The 25,730-nt window shown below is 35.3% G+C and overlaps 1 protein-coding gene across 2 annotated transcripts in view; it reads left to right on the top strand.

The window, feature by feature from the left end:
• The window catches only part of LOC129229232 (phosphatidylinositol 4-kinase beta-like), a 145,776-nt gene that overhangs the window by 48,358 nt on the left and 71,688 nt on the right, over positions 1-25,730 (top strand). For both annotated transcript variants that reach the window (XM_054863506.1, XM_054863499.1), the window contains exon 2: positions 13,937-14,880. In XM_054863506.1, the coding sequence (XP_054719481.1) occupies positions 14,013-14,880 (868 nt within the window). In that variant the 5' untranslated portion in view covers positions 13,937-14,012. The remainder of the gene's footprint in view (positions 1-13,936; positions 14,881-25,730) is intronic.

Raw genomic sequence — 25,730 nt, 5'->3', positions numbered from 1 at the left:
ACTTGAATCTCAAAAAAAAAAAAAAAAAGAGTGTGTGTGTGTGTTTGGGGGGGGGGTCAATAGAACTATTAATAGTTTTTGCAGAAGTGTGCCCAGTTTAAAGTCATAATTAGTTAATGATGATGATCTATCTCACAATTTGGCTGTGAAAAAAAAAAGACTAAAAACCCATTTCAATTAAAACTTCTCTTTCCTTTGTCATTTCGGACTGTATCTGGGAAGGCCGCGATCATATCAAAAGATAAAAATACTCGTGCTGTTGCCATTTTTATTATAATTTTTGCGATAAAGTGTTTTTGAAAAGAACTTTGTTTGAGTCTTGGTGCCCTTGTATAATATGCAACGTTTTTGGCCAAGAGCCATCTTTTCAGATAAATGAAAATTTTCAACAAGTTTTTTTCTACTCAATCATGTCGTGTTTTATCTGTGAATGATGGCGTTCTCAAACAATGGGAGTTTTGAATTTCCTAAGTATTTTACATCTACCGGTAAACATTTCTTCATGAGTTCGTAGCTACTTAGTTTGAATAAATGTTAATGTTTGCCTCGCACCCACGATCGGAAAAAGAAAAACCCCAAATGCATAAGTCGTTGAACAAACTGCAATTTTACCCGTTTGGCTTTTTACAGTTAAAAAAAAAAAAAAAAAAATCTATTTTTTGCTTCAATGTTGAAAATGATTCGCATCCCTGATTTGTTAGCAATTTTATTAGATATCCCTGAACCAATTAAAAAACACACAGGCTGTTTCAACTTGAAATGTTGAAAAGAAAATCATTTCTCTTTAGTGTCATTATTTTAGCATTGAAAATGTTAAAATTAAATGAACAAATCAAGTATCTTTTCAGCTACAGGGTTAATGTTGATGTGACGGTGAAAGTGATGAGCCATCACAATTACTTTCTTCAAGGTTCTCGATAAAATGAGATGAGGGCAAACGTGAAGGAAAATGTTCAATTTTTCAGAAAAACTAACTGAAAGGGTTAATGAACGGTTTCTCGAATATATTTTTTAAATGTCCTAGATCTCATTAGCTGCGGCATTTAAACTTCAGATTAATACTCAAACATGAAATGATTCAAAAGAGTACGGTGTTTAACCGTACGTTAATATTTATTTATTTATTTATTTTTTTAGTGCAATTTGTGTTTTTTGATCTGCAAGAATTCCCACTTACGTAATTCAGAAGCATAATGGGAATTTCATTCAAGGACTTTGTCAACCTAGTAAAAATGCATTTTTAATTTGGTAAATTCTGCATCAGTTGAAGAAAGCTCTTTATTCATAAAGGAAATTAAAACAAGCCAACGAATAAGAAGGAAAATACTTCAAAAATTAAATTCAAATTTGCATGTTTTGCACTTGTAAAAGTGACCAACGGTTTGTTCTCATTCGATAAGTATTACGCTGTGCATGGGAATACTACGCTCTGTCGTGCAAGGGCGGATCCAGCTTTTGATTTTCGATGGGTTCAAATATAAGAAGGGGTATAAGAAGGCTAAAAGTTTCCAGAATACAGCATCAGCATGGTCTTCCTTCTGGAACCAAAGCTGCAATCATAAAAGAGCTGACTCTATATTTTGGCCTGCACTACAAAACACTGAATTTTAAGCAGATTTTATTATAAATTCGTAGGTATTACTTTCACTTTCCTAACAAGTTTACAAGAGCAGGTGTATCATGTTAATTGACATCATCTTTAAAAAAATTTACATTCTCTTTCTCTTTTTTTTCCCTTCAGCAGTCATTCGCTACTCTGTGAAAACAAACAAAATTTTCTGCGGTTTATCTTTCGAAACCAGAAATTCCATTATTCATCCCACCCTCCACCTTTCGCGGTGTACTTGAGATGCTATTTCATCGCTCCTTCCTGCGTTTTCTTTTAAAAAGCGAAATATAATTACTCCCATTTTCTACTCTGCGAATGTTTTTTCTGCCAACTACGCGGAAGTAATGTATGCACCTATTCTGTCTGGCAGTACACTTTCAACGCAGGAAATACCGTGGCAACTATGTCATCCATTCACCCTGCTGTGTTTCCATTTCACCGAAGCGTAGTATTTGTTCTGTTCCATGTGGAATATGAGGTGGACACCACCTTGTGGAACCAATTTGGATAGCTTAAGGATTAAAAAGTAAATATTTCCCTCAGTGGGGGAAGGGAGTGTACTTACACAAAAATAGCTTTAATACCAAGACTGCAGAGTCGGCGGGAAAATGCCGACTTCAGGAATTTTAGTTCCTCAGACTCCCTTACCCCCAGGTCTGACTTCAAAGGAAATTCGTACATTTTTCTTTGAGTTTGACGTTTTTACATTAAATTTGAATAAAAATAGATGCATGATTTGAAATTATATTTAGCTCTATAAAAAGCAAAAGTAGCAGCAAAGCATTAGTTTTCTACAGTGTTTAAACAGAGATCAAAATTGAAATGATACTTGAAAAATCCCGAGCTTTTCATCAACCCCCTCCCCCCCCCCCCCAAAAAAAAAAAACACAGAGTTTTGATCAAAAACTCAGGTGGTCTGGCCTTAAAAAAAAAAAAAAAAACAGGTTTTATCAAATCCTTCACAAAAATATTTTGTTCACCCCTTTTTTTCAATTGCAATCGGATGTTCAAACAGAGTTCTTTAGGGGGGGGGGCAGTTTTTACGACTCAAAAAATCCGCCTTTTTATGTCATAAAACGTTTGTAAAACTAATCAAGAATATAACTGGATAAAACCAACATAGTTATAGCACAAATATACAGAAAACTGCATACGGCAGTAATCTGTTGTACTATAATTAGTTGGTTTTCTCCAGTTACTTCTCAGCACAAAGTTATTTATTTTTTTTTCAATCAAAAATATGTTGCCCAAATTTTAGTGCAAAATTTCGATTAGTTCCGATGCTCGTTTTTGCTACTTTTTTTTTCAAACGGGATCTCCTCGAAACTAGAGGTGAGCAATGTCGTTCTTTTTAATGATCCGTTCATCAGAGGATCGTTCATTCTTTTGATCCGTTCATTCAACTCGTTCATTTGAAAGAGTTGCAGGTGATCTCTCTGCACGACATAATCACGAATATTCGAAGTGTTTCATTGGATCAGTTTCTTCGAAGGAAAATAATTAAAAGGATCTAAATGTAAGAAAATATGCATATGAAAAATGAACCAAACAATCTTTGCTCAGGTTTAGATATACAAAGCAATTATAATTCATTTTGTAATACATTTCTCAGTGCCGAATAGTAAAATATGTTTTCCATTCCAAAAATCAGCATGCCAAAAAATTAAGTTGGTAAATTTTTCCAGCTACAGCACTGTATACATACATATAGTATTACTAATATACCATGCACAACGAAAAAAGTAACAAAAAATATATCGGTAGCTCAGACGGAGTACCGGATAACTTAATTAAAAAAAACCCACCTAAAAATATTAGGGAACTTATAAATTATTCCATAGTACCGATGAGAACAGAAAAAAAAAAAAAAAAACGCAACACATTTTGAATGGTAAAAAATAACACAGTAAAAAATAAAGCCAAATGAATATAGATAGTAGTTGAGAGGGATTACAGAATATTGTTTCCCAACCGATGGTTCGCGAACCCCCGAGGTTCGTGATGTTAATGAAGGGGGTTCGCGAAGAAAAAGAAATAAATAAATGGGGATTTGAAAATATTTTCGTAAAAGATAACGAAATTTTCAATTTACACACATAGTTGATGCACTATTTAAATTTTAAAACAAATCAGAATTCTTGGCTCAAAAAAGTATTTAAAAAAATCTTTCAACGGTTTAATAATTTTACGCGGCTAAACAAAACTTTCAAAATGCTACTGACACCAATCCTGCTCATTCTTATGTAATATGATCTTCATCCAAATATGACCTCCGTTTCCCCCCATCACCGAACACTTTTTGCAAATGTCATATCCCTCCCTCCATTTTTTCCAATTTTCGACAGCTTCATAGCTATTATTTTTATTTGGAGAGGAAGGGAGCGTTATATTAACCATTAACATGCTTCCGTGGGGATAGAGAGGTGAAAAGTTCAAAAGCATGAACATTTGTGTTAAATTCGGAGACTCATAGGGTTATTCCTGCTAAAATATCTAAACAGTCATTAACAACGATCCTTTTTTACTTCCTTTTACAAAAAAGGAAGTATCGCATTCGCAAAAACATTTTCACTCAAAAATTGGCCTTAACTTCCATTTTGCTCACCCCGAATAAATATTGAGATTTTTTTTCGACTCGACCACGCGTGGATACATGCCTAGGAATGTACAGACACCCGAAATATCCATTTTGACGATCCCCGAGTTAATTACAACGAGTTTTCTCGTGACGTCTGTACGTATGCATGTGCGTATGTGTGTCACCTAACTCAAGAACGGAATGTCCTAGAAAGTGGAAATTTGGTACTTAGCCTCCTAATGGGGTCTAGTTGTGGACCTCCCTTTTTGGTTGCATTCGGATGCTCCAAAGAGGGATCTTTTGCACCATTTTGGGGAAAAATCATTGTTAATTTCAATGTAAACTCAAGTGGAGTTATAATTTGGCGGACACTTGGCGATATATCGCCAGTCTTTTGGTCGCCAAGTTTTGTCGCCAACTTGGCGACAAATTTGGGAATTTTTTTTTTCTTTTTTTAAAATCTGGTTTTAATTTGGCCGCTGTTGGTGATGTTTAGAGAGTCAACTATTGAATCACATAAAAACTGCCAATAATGAGAAAATGACATTTAGTTGGAGTAAAAGGAAGTCATGTGATGCACAGCTCGTTTTTTTAGAAGCATGTTTTACAATGTTTTCACTTTTTTTTCTGCATAAAATCAGATTGGGCCCACTTCTATGAGCCTTAATGTCCGAAAAAAAAAAAAAAAAAAATCGTGTTGCTCAATTCTTTAAAAAATGTTTTGGAAACACCACATGTTGCTTACGCGTCCCACATAAGGTCTTTAGTAAAGAAATTTTCCCGTATTATTTATAACTATTCGAGTTACTTTCTCAGGTATAATTAAGATTTTAAACGTATTACGACGGTGCACCCCCAGTATTACAAATATACATAATGCTTTATTATAAGCATTATTTAGCTTTTTTTACGATTATATTTTCGTTTGTTGTAACCAGCTGCTATGAAAAATGAAAAGCAAACATGTTGCTTTTTATTGTTTTCTTACATGTGACTAATTTAAACACCAGGGGTTCGCGAATTGCTTTCAAATGTGACATTGTATTTTCAAAGAGAAAAAGGTTGAGAACCACTGTTATAGAAGACAAAGGGATCGCCAGAAGAGTGATTAAATAACTTTTTATAGAGATAATTTTGGCGATTGGAAATGTGAGAAGGATTTTAGCGGGTGTGTGGGACAAGAAGTGAAATGTCCAAACGTTTTGTTAGTAGCTCAATAAAGTTACACAAAACATTATTAATGGATATATTGAAAAATTGCAAATGAACAGAAAAATAATGAATAAATCATTAAGTTAAAAGGTTCGAATGAATATATTATGCTGCATTGGGAAAAAAGAGATTTTAGATTGATTGAACATTTATCATAACTGCATCAATACAATGTTCCAAACTGCTCATCGTTCAAAAGAACGGTCGTTCATTTTTTGAGTGAACGAACGGATCCGTTCATTTTAAGGATTCGTTCTTTTTGACACGTTCGTTCATGAACGAAACATCCCTACTCGAATCGACTTTTTTCAACTAGTGGACATACTTAGCTCAAAAAGTTATTGACCGATCGTTCTGAAATTTTATGTGAATATTCTTTATTCAATTACAATCTATATGAACATAACTCTAGGATGATATCGTTATTATTAGTATTTTTGTAATGCAAGAAAGGTGGGGGGGGGGGGGGGGAAGCAAAGTAGAAAAACACGACATTGTAATTAAACGCCTCAAAAATATGCAATTTTCAACTTTTTTGATCACAATTAAATTCATATTCTTAGGAAATCTGTTGTTGACAAAAAAAAAAAAAAAAAAAAAAATTACAAATAAAAAATTTGACTTCGGTAATGCCCACCAGCAACAAACTCTCATGGCAACCGACCGTCCATGAACACCAGCTTCTAACTCCACTATTTCTGGCGGAAATGACTTTAAAACACTACAAATTGTACTTCAAAACATGGATAAATATGCTCCAAGTTTGAACAAATTCTGATTATTTCTTGTCCCTTAAAATTTTTACGAAAAACATTAAAATGACGACTTCCTAAACTGGTTTCCTTCCACAACCCGATTTTTGTCTCAGATCAATGAAAATTTCAATGCAAACTGAAGTAAGTTTTGTCGCCAGTTTGTCATCATTAATAAGGTGCCAAATCCAGTATCAGTTAGAGTTAGACGATTGATGGTACTAATTATTAAAGTTTCCGTAGTGTCTGTCTGCACTACCCAGTCGAAAGTTCTTACCTAGTCGAAAATTCTGTTATTAATCTCTGTAAAACTGTCTTTCCTGCATCGGGGTGCAAGCACTGGGGCAAAACTAACTTAGCAGCATTTTGAAGCCTGTATGATGCCTGATCGCAACGTTATGTACGCTGCCAGCCAAGTAAGCTTTGCCCCAACAATCGAGATAAATGTTTATGTATATTTAAAATTTCTTTCCGATCACTCTTTTAGTCACTTTTATGTTGTATTTTTACAAGTACCATTTTGTTTTCGTTGTTGTAGTTTCCGATCTCGCGTGAAAAAAAAACATAGAATTTCTTTAAATTTGAAAGCTTTCAATAAAAGTTCTCAATGCTCATTTGAAGCTAAATTTCTTTATGGGGAAAAAAAAAAAATCTGCGTCTGGTGATGGACTTTTTTTATTTGAATGCTGGCAAGTTGCATTCAAAAGATGTTTTCGCAATCCAAATTGCAATAGCATCTTAGCACGTTAGTAGTGCGATAGCCTGTTCTTCATCGGTTACTTTTCGTCGTGGCACGACAAAATTATAAGGTATAAATCAACCTAAGGTAAGGAGGAAGTCGGGAAGGTATAAACCAACTCCCGAATTTCGTATATAAATTTGACTCCATTATATTATAAAAATTATTCAAACTTTATCAACATCACACATAACGTTGTTACACCTGAAGAAGTCGTCGCTCAGTTAAATTAAAAATCTATCGAATACGATCTCGTGCGTCTTTTACTTTTCAACAATGAGGTGTTGCCATTCGGCAGTTTGTGTAAAATGAAATAAATAAATATATTTAGCAATTGAAATACATTACAAATGAATCGATTAGTGCAGAAAGGGCATAAGTGACATTTTTTTCGAAATTGAGGTAGCTGTGGTTTTGCCATATTTGTATATATCGGCTAGTGTAGCAGGAAAGTCAATCCTTGTACAACAAAGCACTTTATTTAGGGGTCACATTTTTCGTTTAGTGCAGAAGGGGCATAAGTCCCGCATTTATGCACTTTCTGCACTAAACACAAAGGAAGAAATAGTAAGACGCTAGGGCAAAATCATAGGAGAACTAGAATATTTGGCGCAATGAAGTAAGAACAAATAACTCCTTTGATCTAGCATAATTTCGGTAATGGTAGGTTCGTCAGTTCGGGAGGTTAGGGGGGGGGGGAGGAATTCAAAATCACGGAATCGGAATGAAAATTAATTTTTCAGCGGCTTTATTAACATCTCTCCGAGAACTGCGAAAAAACTGTATGCTTTTCAGTGAGATATACGCTAGTCAAAATAAGAACAACACTGCAGGAGACTTTTTCTAGAAATAACCCTGAAGAAATTTAACAAGATTGATGATGACTTTCCTCTGAGAGAACATTTGTTTGTCCTTTGCAACCAGGATTTTAGGACAGTAAAACGAATTTTAAACAAATATGACAGATTATAACTATGTGAAATCCAAGCTCTTATAAGTGAAATTCTGAAATTACATTAAGATTCAACGACAAATCTGTTGAAAACAATAAAATCTGTAACTGCTAAAACAGGTGCCCTTCATTTTTTAAAAGGACTTAACTCCCAAATTGAGATTTTGGAAAAAAGATTGGGCGACAAAAGTTTTCAAATATCAACATTCATTATGTTTAAATATTCGATTGAACTACCTTTATCAATAATGAGTATAAAGGGAAAATTAAATAGCAAATAAAAGAAATAGCAAACATCAAGATGATTATTCAGTGCAATTTTGAACGTAGTCATATTAATATGTACATCGAACTTGGTACACAAAACTAAACGAGAAGAAAAAAAGATTTCTATGAAGGATGTTTTTGATGAATATGAATCTAGTTTCATACACATGTAAAACTTTTGCTTATTATCTCAGTTTGTTAGTTTTGGTTTTTATTTTTTTTTATACCAGACTTTATTATTTCACTAAAAAAGGGCGAGAGAAAGAGGAAAATATAACGATGTATTTTCTTAATTTATGAATACGAACTTCACTAATTATTTTTGTCACTTTGTTGTATTATTTTTTATTATCACAAATCAATTGGAAACAAATCTGTTCACTTGATTTACATTTTTATCACTCTAAACTAGTCTTTCAGGATATTTGTTGCAGAAAGGGCATAAGTCCAAAAAAAAAAAAAATAAAAAAATAAATAAATAAAATAAAATAAATAAATAAATAATTAATAAAATAAATAAATAAATAATAAAAAAAATAAATAAGTAAAATTCAGTGACAAAATGAAACGTAATTTAAGGTGAGGTAATGATCCTACTTGTGGCTAGATTAGTCATAAAAAATTTTGTAGAATTTAGTTCATTTCTGAATAAAATAATCACTTTTTATTGATTCCTGAAAAGTTGTGGCTCTATTAATATATAAGGTGTTGCCTTATATATTAATAGAGATGATCATTACGTGGGAACATTGAAAGGGGAACCGGAACGTCACTAGCGGTTAAGTGCAATAAGCAATTCGGATTGCCCAACAAATAAATTAATAAAAATTCGTAAAGAAATATTCATTTAAAAACTATCACTTCTAAAGCGCGCCCATTTGTACTCGCGCCTATTTTTTTCATTTAAATTATTGCATCGATTATTTGATAGAATGGCAAGAAAGTCGTACGGTGTCCACATCAGATTTTCGACTACAGATGGCTTAAAAATTTGAAGTATGTTATTTCTTGTTGGTCTGTTATTCCTTTTCAAGGCCAAACCAAACTTTTCACGAAAGTCACGATAGCAAAAAAAAAAAAATTCTGCACACACACACACACACACACACACGCAGTCTTAGCACGATTTGAAATCATATTTTATATCAATGTTTGCCAAAAACTTTAGATCTATATCAGAAGACTTTGACCGATGTTTGAAAATATACCTGAAATTCAGAATCGCCGAGAGTTAAAGCGGTCCCCTTGTCAATATGGTGCTTGGCTCCTTACCACCCTAAAAGTTATGAGATTTATAATGCTGTGATTTCGAGCCGCGGCCCGCAAAGGACCAGGCCCCTATTTCCCCATTAGGCTGTTATGACCTCTCGACGACCCTGCTGAAATATAACATTTTATGGAACTTACAAATGTTCTCTAGAACTGTGTTTAAAACAAAAGTTTCGACATTCAGTTAAACATTATAGTTTGAAATGGTGCAAGGAATGGAAATAAAGTTTTTACTTTCTAAGAAAACACTTACGTTCTTTATAATCCTGAAAATTTATTTTTGGAGCAAACATCTATTTTTTCAACTGCAAATAAAAATGCAAATAAATCTAAACTCCATTTGAGCAAAAAACAGAAAAAAGAGCAGTTCAATGATATATTAATACTCTAACAGTCTGAAATTCCATCAAATCTCTAAAAGTTCACTGAAATAGAAAAAAAAGCACAGGAACTGATCTCCCGTGAAATTCCATGCGACTTAAGCCCTTAAGTTAAAAAGTTGAACCAGACGACATATAATTTTACCCTTTAACCAGATCAATGTCGCTGCAATCTGTCAAATGACCGCAGCTGATATTTTTCATCATTCTCACTTAGGAGCGCGAATCGGAGTTGTTTTCTGTGTGTAATTATCGCCGAAAGGCGAGAGTTTAAATTGAAATAAATGACTATCTGATTTCATCCCATTATGTTGTTAGTGGGTGTATCTGATATCTCAAGCTGCACAGCAGATTTCTGGCGGCTATGTGCTCTTTGTTGCTCTTATATTGTGGCTTGTTGATTTCGTTTCGTTTCTCTCCCCCTTCTGCGTGTGTGTGTATGTGTGTGTTTTTGTGGAATGGGTGGGAGGGGGGAGGAACCCACCCCCAATCAGGGGCGGCAAATAAGGGGGTCAAGAGGGGGCGGTCGCACCCCCAAATTTTTTGAGCAGAATGATGGAAAATGGGTGATTTCAATTTCTGTAAGTCGGAAATCAATATTCATTAAAGGAAATCTCGCTGGTTCTCAGCAACTATTTCATGAAACTCGACACACTCTCAGACTAGAAAAAGTGTTTTTCGTTATTTGGTTGATTGACTTAGAAATTCAAGGAGTTGACTTAGGAATTCATGAAGTATTTTTGACCTTTTCAGAACATAGAAGAGAACCATGGTTAATTTTAACTAAAAAAGACACTGCCTCATATAGGCTAAATACTTCACACTTGTGTGCCCAGTGTAACGATGGTATGTCCAATATGAGAGGCTCGTGAAAAGTGGTGTGGCAGCATGGTTTTCACAAGAAAATTCCTTGATATTTTACATTCACGTTTATGCTCATTTTTTAAGTGTATATTTAATGATTGTTCATCGCTTTCTTCTGCTAGAAACACGTTTCAGCGGCTCAGTACATTATAATGCTTTCATAGAAACTTCTAAAAAATTCATGTGATTATTGAATAAAAAAAGACATATCAACCAAATACCTCTTATGGGGCTCTATAATTATGCAATCGCGGAGTGACACAAGATAATCTTCAAGAGTTAAAACGGTAAAAACATTTCTCTATAACTTTAAAGCAGTGATTTGACGACTGGAAGAATTATTGCAAAACGATTCTTTCAATGGTGAAAAAGCTCATGCCCTTTAGCATGTATGACTTCGTTTGAATTGTTATCCAATTTGTTTGCATCGGAAAAAGGTTTTTGAAAAATGCTTTACCCTAACAAAATCTATATTTCAATCCGCTACTCGACTATTCAAACCACAGTTCAATCTACAATTAATCTGTGCACCCTACTACCACAGTTCAATCTACAATTGAAACTGAAAATAGATTTTTTATAAATGTATATTTCAATCAATCGTGAAATATTTCAAAAAAATTCTTCCTCCAAGCCAATTTTAAAGAGGCGCGAAAAAAAAAAAAAGATTGGATTTTGAAAACGAAAAATAAAATGTTTCAACTGTGAGTAAAATTTTTAGCATGAGGCAGGAAAAGTTACAAGCAATATACCAACAGAATGGTTTTCACATCCAGAGACTGCAGCTTCGTCCTTGTTATGGACTCATAAATCTGGAATAGTGAATAACAGAGCTGGAGGCAGATGATGTCTCATTGAAGCTGAGAGCGCCGACATGACTAGATTATTCAATGATGAAAAGTTTAAGTCCCTCACAGTTTTTGAAGTAGCCAGGGTGATTTTGAAGAGCAAGATATAAAAAGTGTTTTCATACCTAACTTTGTGTTACTTCAATTATTTTTTAACTATTACAATCAGCTCAGCTAGTAGAGAAAGATTTTTTTTTTAATGTCTCAGGAGGTTAGAGAAATATTTTCGAAGCACAAAGGGGAGGGGGGACTTTTTCATTTAGCTGAACTGGCAAAACAGCACGACATTGGGCGCTGATAGATTAGTAACACGATTCCCCTGCTCTTCCGAATTCCAAAAATCGTGCATTATAACTTTTCCGAAAGGTATAAAAACTTTAGTAGCGAGATATTTTGTATGATAACTTTTCAGTCAATGAATCAAAATTTTAATTGTTTCTAAACACTAATTTTATTCATACTAAACCGATTTTACGACAACTTCTTGTTAGTTAATGTATGTTTGGTTTCGCTTTGGGGTTATACATATTTAAGAAACTCGACCCCCCAAATGAAATGGTGAAATGCCGCCCCTGCCCCCAATAATGAAACGTCATTTATCTAATCAAAACGGTTTTCATATTTTGTACACTTTATAATTTTATGACCAAAAGCTACAGAAATCCTGAGTTGCATGAAATTCATATTCAGCTTCATTAACTGCATCTATTTACATTAGTAAATAGGGCCGCCGCTTGTCAGCTTAGTCGGAAACTATGGCCCCGACTCAGAAAAATTTTAGTGTATAAGTTGTATGGTTGAAGTGGGCCTGTCGATTAAACTGCTTTGGATTTCGACGGCCCTGTAAGTTAATCGCCTGATCCCTAAAAGCTAACTCGGAATCTGCTAGCATTTTTACGTATGCTAGTGTTTTAAGAAAGCTTTTGGAAAAAAATACCACATTCAATAGCATATAATTGGATTTAGATATTATTGGAGTTTGGTTAACTATATTTGAAGCAAACCTATCCTGACAGCATTGTACGGGTCATTTAGATCCTAATCACAGCATTAGTACTCTGCCAGGTTACGTTTGCCCCAACTTTTGTCTTCAATAACAGATTTAAAATGTTACAACTCTTCCCAACGATGAATATTTTTGATTAATTCTAGTTAAAAGTTGATTGAAACGGAAATTTACTTTGAAATTTGAGTGGAAAAATTCTTCGTTAACTAGCGGTAACTGAGTACGCAAGAATATTTTTCGTCTCCACATTGACGAATTTGTTAAAAGTTTGCATCCGTTGTTTGAAAAAAAAAAAACGGATCAACGTGCAATGGGTATCAAAGATAATGATATGTACATCTCATTCGTTGGGGTTATCTGAGTCTTGTGTTTAATTTTCAGAATTGTTTGATTTCCCTTTAAAAATCGTGTGCAACTTTACTTAGTGTATTTTTTTCCTTTTACTTAATGCTTTCAAAAAAAAAAAAAAAAAAGGCTGTGTCGTTAAATCTTGAGAAGGCTTTTTCTGATCTCATGACTCACTCTTGTATCCTCATATATATAATAGTCAATGATCGAGTAACACGTGTGTTTCAACAATGAAACTCTCGTCACGACATGATAGTTTGATAATATGTTTTGGTAATGTTTAACATGCAGGAAGGACTTCTTTGTGACAAGGCTGAACTCGATCCAGTAACTTAATTGTTTTACTGGTAAGACTTTTGCTGGTTCATTTCGTCGCGAATAAAGAAACGAAAAAAGCGTCAACGATGGACGCTACCAGGGTTAATCCACTGGAGTTAGGATTACAATTTCAACTATCAAAGTATTACCAAACCGGCAATGCTTCGTTCAAATGTAGAAGAGGAGAAGCAAATTTCCCCCGTCATACCTTGACGGGCGACTTTCTAGTATAATAATAAATCAGAAAGTTAAATCTGAGTTTAGTTAGTTGTTTGGTTCTATTGAGTTTTTGGCGCAAGAGCTTTAAGGGGCTATACTGCGCCAAACGACAGTTAGAAGATAGAAAAAGATGACGAAAAAGTGTAATTGTTAAATAATTAAAGAACATAAAACTTCTAGAACATTGAAGTAGACTGAGGGGTAGTGAATCAAAGTCTTGGGGGGGCAATATCTATGTCTAAAAATGAAATAAAATAAAATATGGGGAGGGGGGTGCAGGTTTGCAGGTTGGATCTTCACATGGCTTTAGTGATCGACTCAGACTTGTGATGAACTTATGGATGTTGATGATGATACATATAATCCAGAACCTGACAATAGCGGTCTACTGAGAGAGGTGGTCAACTTACGAAAAAGGTCAACTTTTCAGGTTTTACTGTACTAGTTTGATTTTATAGTAATTATACTTGGTACTTTGAACTATCATCGTGTTTGTTTCAGTAATTCTACGTGGTTTAAAATGATGAAGTAACCTTTTTGTTCAGTCATTATTTTTAGATTCAACATTTTTGCAGGTGTGGACGATTGCAAGTAGTAAGCTGGAACGAAGGCGTATGGAGGTATCCAGGAGGTCCTCTTCGGCTATTTGACATGGAAGAAGAGTTACCGTCCAAATTCTTTGAAGAGGACAGCCTGTCGAAGAGACTACGCCTTTCCTTGGATGTGGGCGTCCACGGTTCCACCACTTCAAAACTTCATGCTAGCTCTCATCATCGTAATCACAGTTTGGACTTCAGGTTAACCAGCTGTGCAACACAACATAGCCACCAGCATCATCGGAATAGGAGTTTAGACTCTGTTCTTCAGCAAATTCCAGAGACTGGAAGTTCTTCCGCCTATGGCCAGCCGCTGCGTTGTCAAGTGTCGAAGCCACATGACGGCAGCAGCTGTGACAGCGTCTCTTTGGACACCCCTCCATCATCAGCCAGTCCTTCATGTACCACCCTTCCAGTTAGGGACAACACGGACCGAACGAGTCTAGCCTCTGATGACAGTGGTATCTTCAATTCAGACGATGGTGAGAGACCTCGATTGATACCGGATAGCAGTCTTGTCAATGGCCACAGTTCTCAACATTCCAATTTTCTGCTTCAGCCAAGACTGATGACAGATAGTGTGCACTTAAGACACAGTTCTCAGAAATCTTCAGCACATCAGTTACCCACTGATCACATGTCTGAGGAAGCCATCAACAATTCCGTGCATTCCTCTGAAACATTACCCAAAGATACTCCTGACCAGTCTGAGGAAGTTGTAGACGAGGTTGCACGTTCTAGAGATGCATCTTCCACTCTCAGCGAACCATCAGATGGTGCTGAATCGAAAGTTGTGATGTATCCTAAACCTCCACCCAAAGAATCACTGTTGCTTCGATTGTTTGAGTCCACGTTGTTTGATATGTCCATAGCAATTACTTACTTATTTAATTCTAAGGAGCCTGGAGTGCAAACATATTTAGGTAAGCTCGCATTTTATCTGTTTTAAAAACCAATTTTATCTGTTCTTCATCTCTTTCCTGTTCTGAAGCAGCCTGTATTAAAAGTTTTATGTTTGTTAAACATTTATCTGTTTTCAAGGACTGCGAATACTTTTCGAATGGCATTTAAAGCAGTACTAAAAATGTAGAATTTCAGTATATTATAATATTATTATTAATTTTTTTTTTAAAGTATGCATCTTAGAAGAAACAGTCGCAGATTCGTGAGAAAATCTACAGATTATTTTTTAGTTCGGGACTTAAATTGCATCTTGAACGAAAAAATGGTCCTTGAAGTTCTGTTTCGTACTTACTGGGAAAAAAATCCTCAAATCAAATGTACTTCTGGCTTTTAAATGTAGTATCTTATTTTGAAGTATTTTTTATCGGATTCTAAATTAGATTTTATAATGTATCTAATATCAGTTCACCAAACTGTTTTTGAATTTTAAATCTGCTTCACAGGCTACTGAAAAAAAAAAAAAAAAATCTGCTGCTCAGTGCACAGAATTCGTTAAAATTTTCAATTTTATTAAATGGCAGCTGAGGACATTCATTCAGGGGAGGGGGGGCGGAGGTGGCAAATCATGATACTGCCCCCTTTTTTGAGCCTGACGTTTTATGAAATCAAATTTCAGCGAAATGACCGTGACCTCATTGAACTGTTTACTGTAATCTAGCATAGAAAAAAAAAATACATTTTCCCCAACCATATTGAGCCTTTTAGTCTGTGTATTTCGGTACAAAATTTGGTTGCCTGAACTATCACTTATTTATGTGGCCTTTCATCTTATTTTCCTTTCAATGCATATTTTTTAGCGATAAGTGCTTCAAAAGATTCACTGATTTTGTGGCAATAATAATCGTGGGAATTTTGCCAACTAATTACCTCTCTGCCAACCAGTGTTTGTAAATAAAGAAGCTTTGTTGGCGTCTAGACGCGTTTGTCATTGTACACTATTTTCTCCATTTCACTATGTTTGTGGGCCATTTTCACAACTATTGTTCAGTTTGCATTAATTATCAACTTTTTAGAAAACTTCACGTTTTCTCTACTAGATGAAATTTAAGAACGCTTTTTTTCCCCCTTTTGTCGGATTTTTTTTTTTTTTTTTTGCTTCATCAGATAACACAGATATATATTCTTTTACAGTTATCAAAACTATTTTCATTTATTTCTTCATCTAATTCGATAAGGTATTGGTTTGTCTAGAATAATTCTGTTTTTAGGGAAAATGCAACATTTGTTACTTGAAATATGCGTCAATAGGTTTTATTTATTGTTTTTGCTTTGGATATAGTTTGAAATTATTGCCACGATTTCATATTGATCAGTTTTCAATATTTTTTTTCTTTATACTAGCAGGGGCTTGCACAGGAATTTCGGGGCTCGTCGCAAATGCCTTTTATGGAGCTCCCACCATATTGTTTATCTATAGTCCTTACATATTTTTCACCCCTCCTTTTAAAAATCTCGGGCCCCTTCATGCTCAGACCCGGGCCAACAGTTGTCCCTTCTCCCCCTCCCCCTGTGCACGCTCCTGTATACAAGCATTGATCAATGTGAGTGAGTGCTTTACGTATTTTTATCTGATCTTTTTGCATTTTTCTTTTGACTCACGGAACCTAAACACAGATGCTTTGCGGAGCACAGTTTGTAGACTTGTTTTATTGCATCTGACGAAGGATTATTTGCACGCCAGATGGTTCTTTAATAATAATTAATGTATTGACAAGGAGTTCAAGCTCATGAAATACAGTAGAACCTCGTTTATCCGGTCCTCGTTTGACTTCATCCGGGTCCAATTTGCAGACTAAAAAAGTTCGTTTTAACATAGAAAATTTTAAATTATGAATGCAAAGAACGTAACTATTAGTTCGCCGAGCATTCTATTTTCGTTTTGCTAGTACAGCTCCTGCATACTTTGCACATTGAATTATCTTAAAAAACAAACATCACTGCAGCCGAACTATAATGAGAAAGCTTTAGATGTTGATTTTTTTTTTTTTTTTAAATGAAGAGCTCGGGGCAAGAATGCGATATGCCACATGAGTATTTTTTCCGGTAGGCCAATTTCCAACTTATGAAAAATTCTACAAATATTTTTTATAGATATTATACATTCTATATTCTGCAGTACAAAACCCAGATACGTTTTTCTGACGATGACATAACATAACACATTGTCAAGGTTTATTTAGGTTAAGGTTAAGTTATTATCAAAGCACAGCATTTAGAACAAAAAACTCATTTTTTTCAAAAGTGGGCTTATCACGTTCTTGCCCCGAGCCCTTCAAATGTCTACTAGTCTATCTTAATGTATTTACACAAGAAAAAAAAAGCTAAAACCCTCCTTTTACTGATTTTGCAGCACTAAAACTTGTATTTAATGCTAATTTTCAGTTTGTAGTTGTGATTTTTTTTATTCACCTTTCTCACCATTTAAATGATATTTACAAGTAAATCATATCTCGGGCATCATTCTGATGATGTAGGATTTTATTTTGTCTTGATAGCTGCAAATTAACCGAGTTAAATGCATTTACGTAAAACTTGTTTTTGGTCCAAAAACGGCTACGAGGCAAACTTAAAATGGCGCGTAAAAAATGTATGAACCTAAAAAATTTTCCTTCAACACTTTTGAACTCACTTAGTAGTGGAAAATAACTAGTAAAAATATTAGGCAAATCAAAAATGTCAAGCAACAAATTTTATGCTTTTTGGGTGATTTCAAATATGGTCCGTTCTTGACGTTGCGCTGATTTTTCATCTTGGACCAGGTGCCTCTGCAGCACCTCCGCCCAGCTTCCTCTGCAGGAGCACTGTTCTCGGAATCCCCGCTTCTCTTGGTCGGTAGCGTCCATGTCCTACACACACGCATGCTCATGCACACACACACTCCTTTACACACATACACACAGGTCTACGCATTCACACAAGCCTATACATGCACGCACGCGCGCCTACACCACACACACACAAATTTACACACGTAACAGCCTAGGAGGAGGGGCAGTTTTGGGGGGACAGGAACCGTTTCTAGAAGCAATAACTCCAATGAGTAGGATCCTGTCGCAGCTCGTGATTGCGAAAGACATTATTTGAATTCAAACTTTCAGAATTCAAATTAATTGTTTTTTTTTTTTTTTTTTTGACCTGATTGCATTTTAATGAACCTTGTAATTTCGTGCCAATTGTTACAAATGATCATTTCGCTAAGCCTTGACATTCATAGAGTACGATTCATAATTTTGGCTCGTTGCCAATTCTGGCTGACTTAAGGCTTCGAAATGATCACTTATACGTCATCTTGACAGCTTCGCAACCCTTCAAATGGCAGAAAACTCGCGAATATTTTTTATCATATCACTAGCAATGTTTCATTTATTTATTTTTTTCGGTACTCATTTTTGATGGGAAACGCAGAATATTGATTAATGGCTTTGATGATGGAAAACTTCCTTTTAGAGAATGTGGGAAGCTATAAATTTGGTATCTGCAGGATTCATGAAGAAATGTGGGATTTTTTCTTTCTTTATGGTGAAGAATCCTTAAAGCAAAATTTTTTTTCCTTTTTTCTAAAACACGTTATTATGGAAAATTTGCAGATTTTTTCTTGTTTCCTTTTACTTTTTTAGTTTTGGAGTACTGATAATATATATATTTATTTTTTTATATCATAGTTATTTCTAAAAACCTTTTTCGTTTATTTGGCTTTTTGTTGAAACCGTATTGTTTGAAAAATTAATTAAATAAAAGACCCAATAATTCATAAATGTACCCAATGTCATTCTAAATCAGAGGTTCCCAACCTTTGTAGTTGTGCGGCCCACCAGGTTTGTAGAAAACACCATTGAGGCCCACTAACTAGTAGATATTACTTGTACTGTACAGCCAAAATTTACTTTCTGTTTAGCATCTGCTCATAACTGTCCTTAAGTGCAAATAATATTGTACCGTATTAGGACTGAAAGTGTGTTAAAAACATAGATTCTTGGGATGTTCTCCCCTCATGCTGCACCACTGATAATAATATACTGCACAAGAACAATTTGCAAACTAACTTTTAAGGAAGAAACTAACTTTATTGTTACCCACTTAGCTGGCATAGCTTTAAGGAAACTCAAAAACAAATCATCAAAGTTGAAGCTCCATTGGATTTTTGACGCTATTCTTCCTCTGCGAGAGAGTTGATATCGGGGTTGAAACTGGCCCCAAAGCAGAATACTACTAAATTTGCGACGTACGTCGCAGAACATATGCCTGAGAAGCAGAACAATTCTGTTCAAATGTGGAAGGAAAATTGATAAATTTTCTGCAGAAATTCTGCAAATTTCATTGAAAATCTGCAGAAACCGCGGTGCCAAAGATCTGCAGAAACCGCGATGCCGAAAATCTGCAGAAACCGCGGTGCCGAAAATCTGCAAAAATTGCGGTGCAGAGAATCTGTAGAAACTGAACTTCTTAAAATTAAAAAAAATCTAAAACTATCTCAAATTACGATAATTTGGCGGAAAGCTCGCTATGTTGAATTTGATCAATCCTTTGAGGACTTTCCCAATCGATCTTCATCATTACAATTTCCGCCATACACGTATGTTTTGGAAACATGCCAACATTGAAACACGTACGCCGCCGGAAATTGCGTGTCTTGTTTGAGATTTCAATCCTTTTGCATCCAAAAATATTTCAATTGTTTTGAAGTGTTTTATTATATGCAACCCAACCTCGACTCATTCTATTTATTATTTCAGTAATTTCTTTATTTAGTAACATTATTTTAATTGCTCCTTCATGCCATGTAAAATTAACCAAAAAAAAATGTGGTTTGGCACCTAGGTTCGGATTTTTATAAAATTTTGTATCTTTGCTCTTTCTATGCGTTTTGGAAAGCATATAAACTATTTTTGGAAAATCTCAATTGGTTTAGGTTTGACACCTTGTTAAAGTTTTTTTGATTTTATAGTTTTTCATGATCAACTAATTTTCCAAATTCTGTGCTCTTTAATTAGTCATTTGGTTGAAAGCTGTGATGTTTCCGAAAATATTTCATTTCCGCAGAAATAAATAACAACAGTCCAGTTAAAAAAAAAATAATAAACAACTAATATATGAAACGATTTTGATTTTTGCCACCCAATTTGCTGAAAATGTCACGTTTTTTCGCGTACAATGCTTGAAATACTTGCAGAACAATTTTGGTCAAATGATTTTACGTTGCAGAACATCGTAAAGTATTCTGCTTTAGGGGAAACTGGATAGTTTTTGTTTAATCTGCAATGAAAAGTCTCATTCAAATACGTTGGTTGTCGAAAAGCCCCTGGAGTGTCTCAATTCATCGGTTAGTCTTGCCAGTTCATCAAAGCAGGAGCATTTTTAACTTGAAGTTTAAAGCTAATTCTAGTTTCTTTGCCAATTTTCTTTAAAGGAGTATCTGACTCATTAGAATTTATCTTTAATAATAAGGGAAAGTTCTTGAGAAATATGAAAAATCTTAAAACTTAAAAAGTTCCTTTTTGGCGATGAGCGAGGGAGAGTTTTTGAGTGACGGTACATATAATAAGTGAATTTTCGCAAAAAACGGAATCAAAGCCCAAAGATTTATTTTGGTTCAGATTCTCGACTAGTGTCCATGGTCCAGTAACACGCTGTTTGCGGTCCACTTGTGGACCGCGGCCCATGGATTGAGATGGGAACCACTGGTCTAAATACACTGAAAACGAAGCCATTCAATTTTATTATGAAAATTTATACTGATAACTTCTAGTCAAAGGACACAAGTCCTATCTTTCCTGTTCAGGGGGGAAAGTCATGAAAAAAGAAACACTGCGATCTTTCACTGAAAATGGTTGATACAGATAATATTCCATAGAATGCTTGTAGATTTGTTATCGGCAAAAGGAGATTCAGTATTTATGAGCATTATTGATAAGAAGATAAAACACTCTGGGTTATTCAGAACAGAATTACTTCACGTTGTATAAATAAATACATTCTGAAGAGCTCTAATTTTGTTAATGGGACTATTTTAATGGCGCAGTAAAAACACTTGGCACAAAGGCTTTCGTTGAAACCTTTTTTTTTTTGTAAAACAGTGCTTTTGAATTACATAGGAAAGTAATAAGGATTCCGTATTACACCGACATTGTCTACGACGACGAAATTGTTATCGAAACGGTAGGTGCATACTGCAGATATTTGCCGTCTAACAGCAGTAGTGTCAGCTGCGATAATTCGATTCAATACCAACTAAATACCTAACACGGGGGGGGGGGGGGGATACACACTACTATTTTAGGAGGGGTCATGCCAAAGAATGGCCCCTCCCTATGAACGAACCCTCGGTTTTAGGTACGTAAGTTTTCTGAAACCGTGGGTGTCATAAGAAATCATTAAGTCAGCTCGGAGTAAGGTCCCTAATAGGCATAAACGTTACAAATTTCATAAACAAGGAAAAGAAGTAGTATTTCCAGTATTTACTTCCCAAAATATCTAATGAATCAAAATGACTACTGAAAACGTTTACATTTTATTCGTATAGTGCTTGAACACAATGTGGACACATACTATTGTCGATGGTTTGGGGGGGGGGGTTATGACCCCCTTGACCCTCCCTTTGTATCTGCCACTGACCTAACAACATTTAGAAAATTAGAATCCAAGGAAAGTCTCACCTAATATTTCCTATTTATCCTATTTCCTATATTAGCGCAGCCAGAAATTACTTTCTCGGTAAGGTTTTGGACATAACCTTCCATAAATGTGTAAAAATAACCGTGTTTGTTACGATTGCCAATACATGTTGAAACTAAGGACTCTGGGTAGGGTTTCGATCCCAAAACCTCCCTGCAGCACTGGAGGAGATGGGGAGGGGGGGGGGGGACTGAGCAAAGGTGTTGATTACTGGAAATGGGAGCACAACACCGGACCAGGGATGCCGGGGATTTCAGAAGAGATGTTTTAGGGGATAATTGTTTTTTTTTCCTCTTTTTTTTTTTTTTTTTTGGAGAGGGAGAGGCCAAGTTTTTGGGGGTGCTCTATTGTTTCAGGAAGGAAGGGGGGGGGGAGTCATGGTGGCAGATGAGACAATCGTGGAAAATCAAATACCTTTTTACCTACTTCCCGATACTCAGAACAGAGAGGAGGATTGATGGATTAACATTGCGATGTTAACCGCTAAGCTAATTGAACCGAGGAAGATTAAGAAAAAAGAGACTTGTGTTCAATACTAATTAACTTCATTCACAAGCGACATAGTTGTCAATTGGTTAGGAAACGGTTTTAATTTTTTTTCCTATGATTCATTTTTTAAAAATCAATTTGAACTTTTTTATGATTTCTTCGCTTAACACCTGTTGCATATTTTTCCGAGAGGTTTAAAAATGCCTCCCCCTGTTTTTGTGGGTGCTTATGTGCCCTTATATTGTATGTTCACTTTTGATGATAACACTCGCCAATCACCATGCATGTCCCATTTTGATGACTTTAGACAGTGGCGTCACTCCGGGGGGGGGGGGGCGACGAACCACCCCGGGTGTCACCCGTCTTGGGGGTGGCACCCAAAGTGGAATAGCAAATTTCTGAAAATTATGAAGCCGAAATGCATTTTTAAGACTACAAATTTGAAAATGTTTCGGGGAGAAACCCCCTTTCTTCCACCCCACATCATGGGGTGAATACTATGATCAGGATTAGGTTCATATTGTCAGTACTTAGACTGAAAATTGTATAAATTTCATGTTTACATAGAGTTTTAAAACCTTTTTTTTGAGCAATCACGATTGCTTATTGCTTTCATTTGACTGTTTTTGGCGTGCTATCATTTTATCTTCCCACCGGCACCCTCCGCACCATCACCGTCGACCGGCTCCTCACGATGCTGCTCTCATAGCGAAAGCCGTCTCCAGGTTGCATCCATGTCCTACACACACGCGCATACATACACAACTACGCACACACACACACATACACAACTACGCACACACACACATACACCTACACACATACACAAACACATACACACATACAAACACATACACACACGCATACATACAGACCCCTAAACATACACACACAAAAATATACACACGCATACACACAACTACCCACACATTCATGCCTGCACACAGACACAAACACATATGCCTACACACAAGTACATATACCCCTCCCCACACACATTCATACACACAACTACCCACACATTTATGCCAGTACATAGACAAACATACATGCGTACGCACACATACCCCCTACACACAAACACACATACCCCCACACACAAACACACATACCCCCACACACAAACACACATACCCCCACACACAAACACACATACCCCCACACACAAACACACATACCTCCCACACACAAACACACACGCCTACATACACACACTCGTGATTGCGAAAAACATAATTTGAATTCAAGATGTCAAAATTCAAATTAATTTTAGTCATTTTTTTTTTTCATTTGTGTTTGTGTGCGTGTGGCGGGAGGGGGGGGGGGCTTCACAAATTTCCGCCCTGGGTGTCACACACGCTAGGTGTGCCACTGCTTTAGAACTAGTTCACCTAAGAAGTGAATTTGTAGAAGAAATCCATTTGTTAAGCTTAACTACAACCAATCTGCACTTGGACGTGAAAGTGGTTTTAATTTGGTTGCTGATTCAAAGCCGAAACCCATTATCTTTGCCCTTGAAATGGTTCCCCCGCTTTTTTGTTTGTTTGTTATTACCATTCTAAGTGAGCACAATAGACAATACACTGGTCTGTGTTCTCCTTTTTATTTATACGCAAAAAACTCACTCGAAATGTGTCAATATCATAGACATTCAAGATTCAAATCTTAGCCGATGCTTGATATTATTCATCTGATTCCCCGACATTTGAAAAAAGTCCGATTTATTTTCATAAGTAATTTTAGCGGCAATATCACAGCTTGCGCAGACAATGGAAATCTACAAGGAATGACCGTCGAACAATGGCAGAAGACGATGGAATGCAAATCTTAGTCTTTTACGCCATGTTTGTTACGTCTAAGTTCATTGTTTTTAGCTAAAATTACATGTGCACCAAATATTTTGTGGTGTTTTATTTTGTTTTCTTAAAGTCATGAATGTGACAAAAGATTTATTTTGAATATCTTTCTCTCACGTTCATCTTTTAACACGGCTGTTGAAGGGTTAAATCCCGTGTTAGTTTAATTTTTGTATTGAGACATTGATAGCTAATTACTCGATCCAATTGTACGGGAGTGACATACTTACGTACTATTTATTTGCACTTTTCCCCCGAACTTTAAACTTTGGCTTTCAGTTGTGATATATTTGAATATAAGGAACCATTATTATGTAATACCACGCTATACTAACTTTCTAAAAAAAAAAAAAAAACGCATTACGCCTCTGCTCAATACTACTTACAGTTTGATGGCCTTAAAATTTTTATTTTGTTTTTATTTCCACCATTGGGACGGCTCTTAAAAGATGCCCTCATTTTTCGTGATTTAAATTTGGTGGCTATTTTTTACAAGTGCTCAAAAATAAATTGTAGTGAACAAAAAGATTCTTATGAACTGTGACCGCTTCATTTTCGTCGGGAAATGTTTTAAATGGTAGCTATATAAACAAGCATTTTTTTTTTAAGGCTATCTTTTCTTAAGCTAGAATTTTCTTTATCAGCATTTAGAAAACTAATTAGCCATTCATTGTTTGCATGCATTGAAACATTTATTTTAACGGGACATTAATTTTTTTTTCCGAAAAATGCTTTCACATTTCAGTTTGACTTGATTCTCCTGGATTCTTATTTCAATTTTTTAAGGTTATAGTATTTTCCACAGATCGCCATTTTAAGCTTTCGTTTATATGCTACTGCTACAAGCAGTGAATGAAATTTCGTTAAAGTTAGTCAGGTAGAACTCGTTTTTGTACTAAACAATTAAGTATTTTATTGGCCTCAAATCGGAGTTACGCGAACGTTTTCGAATGCTCGACGAAGAATCGGGCGAACTGGCCCATCGCACAGTGCGGCAGCCTATGGACAAAAGTGGAAAATGCGACTTTTTTTCCAACTTGTTTTATTAATCCTTTCAAAGAGACCTCAGTGAAATGAAATTTAAGTTTTTTTTTTTTTCCGATAGCATACAAATAACGAATAGAAATCATGTTTGAACAAGTGGCAGATCGCATTTCGCTATCAATGAAACAAGTTTAATTTAGTTGGCTCTTCTTTCGTATTGAGGACACATCGGCAATTTTTACAATTTTTTTTTATATTGCATTTAGTAAAGAAGGCATCAAAGAAGGAGAGTACGATCCATATTTTCGTTAATATCTTTGAATCAAAATGTTTTCTTTAAATATCTTTAAATAACGTTTAAAAAAAAACTTGAAAAAATATTTTTCAATTTTGACCCAAAACATTCTGAGATTTTGAAATATTTTGATTTAATAACGATCATACATCACAAATATACAAGTATTTCCTGCTTTAAACTTCTTTGAATAATTCTGGGTGACTCTCCAAAAACCTAGCATTTTCCAATTAAATTTTTTTTTAAATAAAAATGCTGGAAAAAATCTGAAAAAATGTATACTTAACTCTTTGTTAAGAACTTATTAAGAGCAAAATAGAGGAAGCTCACTTTAACTGTGCTATAATAAAAAAAATTACAAAATCCCGTCAAGAATGATTTTTGTCCACTTCGACCGTAAGAGCACCGCACTTTACATCGGTCCACGGACGGTGCGCCTTCCCGCCTGGTGTGACTTTGCGCTCTCGAACCAGTTCATCTTCGTTTTATTTATATTTATTTATTTATTTATTTA

Source organism: Uloborus diversus, chromosome 1, assembly GCF_026930045.1.
Source record: "Uloborus diversus isolate 005 chromosome 1, Udiv.v.3.1, whole genome shotgun sequence".
Lineage (NCBI taxonomy): Eukaryota > Metazoa > Arthropoda > Arachnida > Araneae > Uloboridae > Uloborus > Uloborus diversus.
This window is presented reverse-complemented; position numbering and strand designations above follow the sequence as displayed.